The following is an 11,248-nucleotide window of genomic DNA, read 5'->3' as shown; positions in this document are numbered from 1 at the left end:
AGATTCATGGAGGAACCAAAAGAATCACATTGGGTTGCAGCAAAGCGAATTCTGAGATATGTCAAAGGTACGAGTAATGATGGAATTTTTTACTCTACTAATGATGCTGTGAAACTTGTTGGATATACAGACAGTGATTGGGCTGGAGATGTTGAGACAAGAAAAAGCACGTCGGGATATGCCTTCTATCTTGGTTCTGCTATATTTTCTTGGTCTTCAAAGAAGCAGCAGATTGTAGCACTTTCAACCGCAGAAGCAGAATACATTGCAGCAGCAAACTGTGCTACTCAAGCAATTTGGCTTAGAAGAATTTTGGAGTTTTTGCAACAGAAGCAGGAGGCACCTACAACAATTTTTTGTGACAACAAGTCTGCCATTTCATTGTCCAAAAATCCTGTTTTTCATGGTCGCAGCAAACACATTGATATCAAGTATCACAAGATCAGGGAGTTGGTAGCTGAAAAACAAATCAACATTGACAAGATCAGGGAGTTGGTAGCTGAAAAACAAATCAACATTGAGTAGATCAGGGAGTTGGTAGCTGAAAAACAAATCAACATTGAGTATTGTGCAAGTGAATGCCAAGTTGCTGATATCTTTACAAAACCTTGTGCAAGTGAATGCCAAGTTGCTGATATCTTTACAAAACCATTGAAGAGTGAATGCCAAGTTGCTGATATCTTTACAAAACCATTGAAGATAGAGACATTTCTCAAACTGAAGAAGGAAATTGGGATGACGAATATATCCAACTTGGTTTAAGGGGGGCAATGTTGTAATAATAATTATAAATAATATATTATTATTAATATAAACCAAGTGGATGTAATGCCTGAAAACATGGTAGTATGGAGTGGATAATTATATCCCCTAAAACATGGAATGTTTTATGGGATGTGGGGTAGGAAAAAGCACAAAACATGGATTAGTGGTTGTTGATTATGACATTATGTTTTGTCATCTTTGTTTGCTATGTTTATATATGTTGTAGTAATGCCGTATGAATTGTAATGGAGTGAAGAAATAATGCAAAGCAAAACCTTTCTTTGTTAAAAAAAAGTGTGGTCTGTGTGTGAGTGTACATACAGAAGCAAATAGAAATAAATTCATTTCCATCCATAATCCTTCTCTTTAATTCCTCTCAATTACTATAGATATATTTATATTAAATATATCTTACAATAGCTAATCGGCTCAAACCAAAATATTTAATAAGCTAATTTTATTGAGAGTCGAACTTGTAATCTTGTGGTGAACATCCAAACTTTTTAAAAATCAATATTGATGGCTCTTGACTACGGAAAGCAACCACTAGCTAGGGTCTTGTTAGGTGTGGTGAATTAGACATATTTTATAGGAGATTAAATGAAATATCTTAATATAAATATCTAACATTAGGTGGAACCTGAGATCATAATATAAACCCATAATCCCAGTCTTCAATTATATTCCTTAATTCCCATGGAGTTCTTAACACTTGTAATTCAATGCCTCTCTCTTCTAATTCTCTTCTCAACAACTTCCCTTTCTGAAACGCTACACACAATTCCTCGTCTCACTCCTTTCTACCTGTCCAACCTACGACGCCCAGAATCTTCTTCTTTCAACATTCTTCCTCCGGAATTCAGAACCTATTATTACAACCAAACGTTGGATCACTTCAATTATAGACCTCAAAGCTATGCCACCTTCAAACAGAGATACATAGTCAACTCCAAATACTGGGGTGGTGCCCAATCCAACTTCCCTATCTTCGCATATCTCGGCGCTGAATCTTCCATCGACTATGATCCTCTAGACATCGGATTTCTCACTGATAATGCTTCTCGTTTTAAGGCTCTTCTTGTCTACATAGAGGTGATAAGATGATAATTGAAAGATATGTTTGATTTTAATTAAAAGTTTGAGCTCACAGTTAAATTGTATGTAAATTCATATTTTATTTGGAAATCATGCATGCAGCATAGGTACTATGGGGAATCAATTCCTTTCGGAACCACAGAAGAAGTTTTGAAAAATGAGAACATTCGTGGGTATTTTAATTCGGCTCAAGCTTTAGCTGATTATGCAGAGGTGTTGTTGTATATAAGGAAGAAATACTCAGCTCAAGATTCTCCCATCATTGTTGTTGGAGGATCATATGGAGGAAGTACGAGATTATCTTAAAATTTTCCATCTTTATTTTCTAAATTTCAAATATTTTGATGAGGTTTTGGAAGGAATTTAATTTATGGTTGAAATTTATATTATATCGTGAAGTGCTTGCTTCATGGTTTCGGTTGAAGTATCCACACGTTGCTTTGGGTGCCTTAGCTTCATCAGCTCCCATTCTCTACTTTGACAATATCACACCACAAAATGGATATTATACTATAGTGACCAAAGACTTGAGGGTAAGCAGTCAAACTATTTTTTCGTATCATACTATGATTTTGCAAGTTTGAATTTTTAATTTGAATGTTGATTGCAGGAAGTTAGTGAGAGTTGTTATCAAACTATAAAAAAATCATGGTCCATTATTGACAAAATTGCTTCCAAGCCAAACGGCCTCTCAATTCTCAGTCGCAAGTTCAAACTTTGCCAGTAACTACTTATCCTCAGATAAATACAAAAATATAATTTGTCAGATTAAGCCTTTACCACTATGCCAAAGCCTATAGTTACATAGGTTTTATTTCATGGTGCTTAGGGACATAAACTCGTCGAGGGACCTAAAGGATTACTTGGTTCTGAGGTACTCGGTCGCCGCTCAATATGACGCACCACCCGGATATCCAGTGATGGAGTTGTGCGGCAGCATAGATGGCGCGCCCAAAGGGTCTCATATTCTTGACCGGATTTTTGCTGGTTTCTTCGCCACTGAAGGAAACCAATCTTGCTACAGTATTCCCACCGGTACTGGTATTTGGGGATGGACTTGGCAAGTAAGTATATATATAAACAGTGCCTTAGGCTTATATTTGTGAAGATTAAACTCTAATGTTAAAGTTGTTAGGCTGGAGCTCGGAAAGTCGAGTGCACCATCTTATCATCGAAACATGACAACAATTACTACACAAATATAAAGAAAGGAAATAAAATTGTGTATTATTTACTGCTAATAACTATAACTTTTGACTTACTGGTAAGCGTTTTATTAAGAAATGAAAGATTTTGGTGTGTAGAAATGTAGTGAAATGGTGTTTCCGATCGGACGTGGCGATGGGGACACCATGTTCTTTCCAGCTCCTTTCAATCTGCAACAATTTTCCCAGAACTGCATTAATCTCTTCGGAGTTCCACCTCGACCACACTGGATAACAACCTATTATGGAGGACAGGTATGTTAGTTCTTCAAATATTTGATATATACATATAAGCTAGCTAGCTTTAATTTAAGATGTTTACTACTCCGTATTATATTCTAGGAGAGTATTATATGAAAAATTAACATTGCAGGATATCAAATTAGTTTTGAACAAGTTCGGTAGCAACATTATTTTCTCCAACGGACTAAGAGACCCATATAGCAGCGGAGGGTACTTATAACGATTTTTATTTAAAGTTATTATTAATGCTTTTATTATTATTATTATTATTATTATTATTATTATTAACCTTATATCTTATGTTATTCTTTTATGTTTATGGTACATTGATAGGGTTTTGGAGAACATATCAAATACTATACTTGCTGTCTATACCCGTAATGGTATGTTGGTCTATATACATATTTCGGGGTTTACAATATTGATCAATATAGCATTTGGACATAGCAAATGCATCTGTTTTATTCAAATAAATGCATCTGTTTTTTTCATCAATCTAGTGCAAAAAATACTAATGTTGATTATATAATGGGGTAAAGTATATATAATAAGTTGATGAAAGTATAATAATATATTTTGTTTGGGTGTTGTAGGGTCTCACTGTCTAGACATACTTGGGGAAAGTAAATCGGATCCAGTTTGGTTAACTGAGCAACGAAAAAGGGAGGTTGACATAATACAAGGATGGATAACTAAGTATTATGCTGATCTTCAAGTACTCAAGAAATAGAAGACAAATAAAGTTTTTATTTTACCATATTCAGAATAATCTTTGTTCGCACCGAACCAGCCCAATTAAGGAGTAAAGTGAATTCCCAACTTTTCTTAAGGAAAAGAATACATGCGGCCACTCACACCAATCAAGCTGGTTAGACGGACAATAAATTAGATATAATCATAATATATTTATTGTACCCAATCTTATTTTTTGAAAACATTGTACCCAATCTTATTAATATTAATGTACTGAATTTTCACAAGAATTATGCTGTCACAATGTATCACAACCCGACTACTATACCCAGCTCATATAATGCTGTCAATTTCCATCCATTTTTTTCGTGGATTGAGATTTAATTTAATATTTTAAAAATATAAATACATACACTACAAAAAAAAATGAAGTTATCAACAGAAAAATTTGTTGGTAAACTACCGAAATATATAGGTATTTAATTTACCAATAAAATTTTGTTAGTAAAACATTGAAATAGGTAGCTATTTAAGTTGTAACTATTTAATTTATTGTTAAATCTATTGATATTCTGCTATTTTCTTATAGCGGCATTCTAATAAAATTTTATAATTTAAAAATAAAAAAATTAATGGCGGATGGAAGTTCAAAATTGCCAAAAATTTTTGCTGTCAAAATTAATAATAAAACCTGCGATTGAAAATTAAACTTGGAACATTTTACCTTCAATTCTCTCTTTTTATTTTATTTTTATTTTTATTTTTACCTTCGATGTCATATTATATATATTTTTTAAAAGATCAACATTAATTTAGGATAAGTTACTAAATTTAAAAGGTTTATGGCAGGCATCATGATAGAATGCAATATATTGTCTTTCACAATCCACATAGACTAAATATATAAATCCAAGTCTTCATTGAATAATTGAGTTGAACATGTGGTTGACATGGATGATTTAGTTTCTTGATGGCTAAGGAAGAAAGAAAGGTATGCATGCATGATTTAATGCAATATCCACATCGGTTAAATAAGTTCCAAGTCTTCATTGACTAGGTATTAATGGAGACATGCATGCCAATCAACAATTTGTATAGTTGTATGTCAATTCTTTTAAGTGTGTTGATTAAAATATATTACACTAATATTTTAAATTTTGATGTGAAATAATTAACTTTAAACTAAATTTGAATTTACTATAATTATTATAAAGGATAAATGGTCAAACAAATTCTTAAATTATTTTTAAACAATTATTAAGTCATCAAAGTATAAAAAAACTTCAATAATTCAATTAAATACCACAACTTGTAAAAATGATACAATTTGATAGTTTAGCCGGTAAAGTCCCAGTGAATTGGATGTACCTTTGTACTAACTAAATAAAGAGCCAAAGAGTTCAATGTGGTGATGTTGAGGTGAACAATAGAAAGTCACATTATCAGAAAGGTAACCCCTATCTTAGACAATTGCTAGACTCTTCTCTTTAACAAGATTGGAAAGTTTGGATGTATTTTAATTAAGATAACTTCTATGTCAGGCTTGTCAGTAATATAGTGACAACCTTACTCTAGAACAAGGACGAGAATGTTTCGAAGGATGATTTTTGAAGGAAAAAGAATGACACTGCAATTTTACAAATTTATCAATTTGATTTTAAGTTTTATAAAACTTCTATTAATTTTTAAAAATTTCATCTAGTTATAGATGGAAAGAGCTACCAAGGTAACAATTGAATAGTGTAAAGTAGCCATGGGAAAATTATTGAAGAACCAAAAAGGCCATTTTCCCTAAGTTATATAAATTAAAACTTTTGTTAAGTTTTTAACAGTTTCATCCAATGAAAAGAGTCACCAAGGTAAAATTGAAGGGTGAAAAATGACTATGGAAAAAATTCAAGAACTTAAAATGTCATTTTCATTATACTTAATAAAACTTGTGTTATATTTTAACAGTTTCATTCATCCAATCATGAGTTATAAGAGCTACCAAAGTAACAAATGAAGGGCGAGAAATATGTATGAAAAGTTCAAAAACTGAGTTAGTTATTATAAAACAATTTAAGATCAAAGTCGTAATTTTCCCTTTGAATAATAAACTTTATTTAAAATGAAAAAAAGAATAAAATATCTAATGGCTAACCACAATAATTGCTAGAGGCTAGGAAAACTCTAAAAAAGATTATATATATGTGTTTGTTTTAGACAGGGATGGTGTTAATGGGCACAAAGTGCATTGTAGTGGTTTATATTGCTTTGGTCCCTCAGCGCAATCAATTTAGTTGTCATAGAATTTTCTAACCAATAATTTTAGCCGTCATAATCCTTACCTATATACACTCCGCACACCACTTCGATTTTTTTATTTTTATTTTTTTGAAAATCAAACTTCCACATTTCACTTTCAAAAAAAAGCTTCCACATTTCCGTTAGAACAAAACTCTCATGGTGATCAACCTTAACCATTGAGTTAAGCCCTGCTGAACTTCTAACTAATAATTTGGTTTGAGAGTATACTGACATGATACATTAATCCAACACAAAATCACTAGGATGCTCAACCCAAGTATCATGTTAACTCAAACTTCATGAAGATATGGCCTATGGGTACGGTGGTGGAGCAATACTCAGTAAAAATATTAGTGTGAATAATATTTGGTACGTTACCTTTATTGTATGGTTTGCAAGTTATTACATAATAACATCTTTATTAGTATACACTCCCAAGTAGTGATTGTGGGTTTCTCTCTTCACACAAAAATGGTATATTAATATCGTCCTTTTATCTAATCTTTTACAATGCAAGTAAAGTACTTGTAAGCAGTCAAAATTCAATACTCAATATCAAATATTAGCGTGAATAATATTTGGTAAGTTACATTTTCGATCAAGAAGATATATAGTTTTATTGTGATGAAGTTTATTTGTAAGTTTCGTTTTGCAAGAAAGAATAATTAATTAAGGCAAAAACCAAGTTTTTAAGCAAAACTTGTTTTATTGTAATGAGAGGAGTAGCTAGGTATGAATTAGTCATAGACCCATAGTTTAAAGATATTAAATGTATAAATATTAGGTGTGTGAGCATAAATATAATATGTGCAGTCCAACTATAAGTTTAGACTTTTAGTTGAGATGAAGCACATGCTTTAATTTGGTATCAGAGCCATGCAAAAGATCATGGGTTCGAATCTCCGCATCACCCACAAAAAGAGACTTCCACGTGTTGCTTGGTTGGAAATCCACCGCACACGTTGAGGGGGCGTGTGAGCATAAATATAATATGTGCAGTCCAACTATCAGCTTAGGCTTTTAGTTGAGATGAAGCACATGCTTTAATTAGGTGGAACCTTAGAAGATGTCTGATACTTTTCCATCAATTAAATTTTTAGGAACTTAATATATCCTTGCTATATACAAATATTAAAAAGAAAAAAAATTGAATAATTGAGTGTAATAAATCACTTGTAAATTAATAAATCATATGTCAAAAATTCCAATCGGCCGCAACAAGAATATTTAAAATTCAAAATGGTACGTATGTAAAAAAATCAATACATTAGTTATATATTTATTAACAATCCATTCACAAAACTGGGACTAGTGATTGTATATCGGTCAGCCCAATTAATAAAATCAATACATTAGTTATTCCTATTGGGCTATGATCGTTCTTTACATAATGTTCTTTGTCGTATCCCTAATTGCGTCGAAATTTGGTTTTCATAACTAAGCTATGTAATTTTCTTTTTCGAGTACTGACTCCGTTACAATGTAGTATCTGTTCATAGCTATTTGCTCAACCTACTGAAGCACAAAGACTCCCATCATCCATGTGGGAGTGTAAACTGGACACCGGGTGCCACTAGACCACGAGCTCTTTGGCAAGCTATGTAAAATTTAATCATGTGTTTGTTGATTTTTTTTTTTTTTTGTTTCTCATTTTCTTTTTAAGGATAGACTTCATTTGCATGGGGAGTTTCTAATGTGGGGAGAGAAGAAGTTTATTGTGTTCCATTTCTAATTGGCATCACAAATATGACCAATACAACTCGCTAAAGTTGCATATCATTTTGGGTTCTAAATTCCCAGGTGTTAAACCGTCGATCGCGGTCCACAATACATTGTGAATCATGGTCACAAAACGACGTCGTTTCAATAAGTGAGAGAAACGGCTCCCATAAATCTCCGTAACTGATATTACAGTTTATCTCAAATGATATTACAGTTGTGTTGAAAGAGAACTGCAATTGCGCGGAACGGAGGTCGTCGTTTCATCCGTCTGGAACTGCAATTGTGTTGAACTGATACTGCAGTTGTGTTGAAAGGGAACTGCAATTACTCAGAACGGAGGCCGTTTCATTCGTCTATTTTCATTAATCAAAACAATGTCGTTTTGTCACTTGGACCACAATGCTTGGTGGACTGTGGTCCACAGTAAAATTTGCGCTAAATTCCCTATTCAATTTAGTTCGTATCATCACAATTTATAAAATATAATCATAACCATTACTATAGTTTCTTTTAGTGAACAATATTTAATTTCTAGTATATATGTATATTTGATTAAATTTGTAGTATCCCACTGTTTTAAAATATGGTTTATTAGCCCTGAAAGTGGTGGTCAAGTAGCTGAAGTATGATTTTCGTACCTAAAGATCACCGATTCAATCCTTGCCAACATCTCCTTGGGAGAATTCATGGTACATAGTTTTCCTTGTACAATTTATCATTTTTATGTGATTTGCAAATTATTACACACGAGCTCGTGTTTTCCTCCTCACCCCAAAAAAAAAGTATATAAAATACTAGTGTGAATATTTGGTACTTTGCCTTTAAGATCGAGAAGATATATAATTTAGCAATAAAGGAAAATTAATTAAACAAACACTATAAGGGTGTGTTTGGTTCATGGGTTTAGCCGTCAGGAATGAAATCAAAGTTATTGTTATTTTTTGGTTGACAGGCTTATAGAACATGCATTACTATGGGATTTGATTACCCACTTAATTAGAAAATTCATTCCCTAACAAACATTATTGGCTCTTATAATAATTGTAAATGTAGATCAATAAAAGTAAAATTATCCTCTTCAACTTTTCCACCCAAACTAATATGAATATTAATTAATTGGTAAAAAAAATTAATAAACCTTAATTGGTAACAAAATTTTATATGGTAATTAACTAATATCTAATAAATTGTTACCACAAATTAAAGTCAATACGTACTTAAAAATAAAAAATGGTTACCAAATTCTGAAAACAATTAAAAAATTATAATTGTGAGAATAATGGAAACAAATTGTGCGTAATAAACGGAAAAATTCTTTGGAAATTTTGCATAATTTTATAAGGAAATAATAATATATTAATTATTATTTATACCAATAATAATAATTCAAATATTGATTTTACACCAATAATAATAATTCCAATTCTACACACGCAGAATATTGATTTTGCATAATAGTAATTTTGTAAGATTACTTTTTCAATTTATTTGCATAAATAAAGATGGATTCCTTAATTTATTTTCGTAAAAATGGATTTTTTTTCCTATTTATTTGAATACTAATTTTGCATAAAGATGAATTCTTTTTCCTAATATTGAGGTTTATATGTAAACTGTTGACCTTCATCAACATGATATGTGCCACTAATATTGCTCATTGCTATTTGCTAATGCACTATGCACAAAAAATATTATTTAAAGAAAATCATAAACGCACATAAAAAGCAATAAAAACATATATAACCATTATCAACAGAACAAAACATACCTTATAAGCTTTTCTTTAAAGCAAATTCTTTTCTTAAAACCTGAAAATTAGAGTAGAATAAAATATTATATTATATTAGGCATTAGTATAAAATCTAGTGTAAAAACAAAACTTATATAAAAAGTTTGACATTACATATAATATTTTAAACAAACCAAATGACCCAAATCTATATATAATTCATTAATTTTAAATCCAAATAAAATTAGGTTAAAATTTAAAGCCAATCATTATTGCATGGACCATGATCCACACAAATAAAAAGTACATTTTTGATATACTAAAAGTATATTATTTTTGTACATAAGGTACGAGTACATTATTTAATTTGGACAATTTGATGAGAGGCAAATACCAAAAAGTTAAAATACTCCATAAAAAATTGTATGAGAATCTTAAAACCCGAAAAAAGAAAGAGAGAGAAATGATCTTTATTGTAAAAAAGTTAGGTTGAAAAACGTGTCCACTAACTTTGACACACTATGGAATTGTGTTCAATAATTAACCAAAGTTGATGGAATTTCTGGACCAAAGAGAGTTAGCTTGGAAACGTGCCAAATCCCTGCCAAAATCAGTGTGTATTGGCTTACTGCTACGTTGCTTTTGACATGTGAGGACCTTGAAGAAGCCAAAAAGATGGTTTGCACTACACACAGATAATGGAGCTGAGTCATCCAAATTAATGCATTATCTTACCCTAATTAATTAATTACCCTACTGTTATGGGTGATCAGTATTCATTTATGGAATTGCATTTAGATAAGGATATAATTATATCCATCTCATGTAACGATGACTCAGTTTCCTAGCAGCAATTGTCTTTAAGGACTCCAAAGTTTACAACTTTATTGGAAAAGGACAACTCCAGTTACTTATAAAACTCAACATTTGCAATTTTCTGCGCAATTCAGCCTCAGCAATTATCGTATTAGCAAATTAAAGTGTCGTTGCTTGTCTTTGTTCTATCAGCATGACAATCCTTGTTCACCAAACCCAACCAGCTGGTATCTTTCTAAAAGTCGTCACTGTTGTTGTTATTATATAATATAAAAAATATTATACATAATAAAATATTGATTAATTCAACCAATTAATTGAAACAATCAAAGTATTAATTTAGTTGATTATTTAACAATTTCTTTCATACGGTAATTCAATTTTAAATTGATCAAATTATTAAACAAGTTTAGTCTTTTTGTTATTTATGTACGTTACTAAAAATAAATTATTTAAAATATTAACTATAGTCAAATATTTCTTATTATAGTTAATAATTAATAATAATAATAATTATTAAAATAAAAAATAAAAATAAAAAAAGAGAAAAGTGATGTGGGATCAAAAGTGATCCCACATCGAAAAGCAAGAAGGGGGCGTTGATCTGGCAAGAGAATTAAACCACGCATCATACGCATCGTGATCCACTTTCTTTCTTTCCTTCTTTCTTTCCTGTGAGATCGAGTGTGAT

General features: G+C 31.3%; 1 protein-coding gene across 1 annotated transcript; it reads left to right on the top strand.

Annotated features, from left to right (window-relative positions):
• The first annotated feature begins 1,326 nt into the window (after nt 1-1,326).
• LOC116023978 (lysosomal Pro-X carboxypeptidase-like) lies at nt 1,327-4,297 on the top strand. The gene is made up of 9 exons (XM_031264868.1): nt 1,327-1,857; nt 1,963-2,149; nt 2,260-2,393; nt 2,471-2,583; nt 2,690-2,924; nt 3,165-3,320; nt 3,439-3,518; nt 3,642-3,691; nt 3,902-4,297. Exons 1-9 carry the CDS (start codon nt 1,462-1,464, stop codon nt 4,036-4,038), a joined length of 1,488 nt encoding a protein of 495 aa, XP_031120728.1. The 5' UTR covers nt 1,327-1,461; the 3' UTR covers nt 4,039-4,297.
• The last annotated feature ends 6,951 nt before the right edge of the window (nt 4,298-11,248 follow it).

Source organism: Ipomoea triloba, chromosome 7 (assembly GCF_003576645.1).
Source record: "Ipomoea triloba cultivar NCNSP0323 chromosome 7, ASM357664v1".
Classification (NCBI taxonomy): Eukaryota; Viridiplantae; Streptophyta; class Magnoliopsida; order Solanales; family Convolvulaceae; genus Ipomoea; species Ipomoea triloba.
The sequence above is the reverse complement of the archived record's forward strand: the minus strand, read 5'-3'. Positions and strand labels throughout refer to the sequence as shown.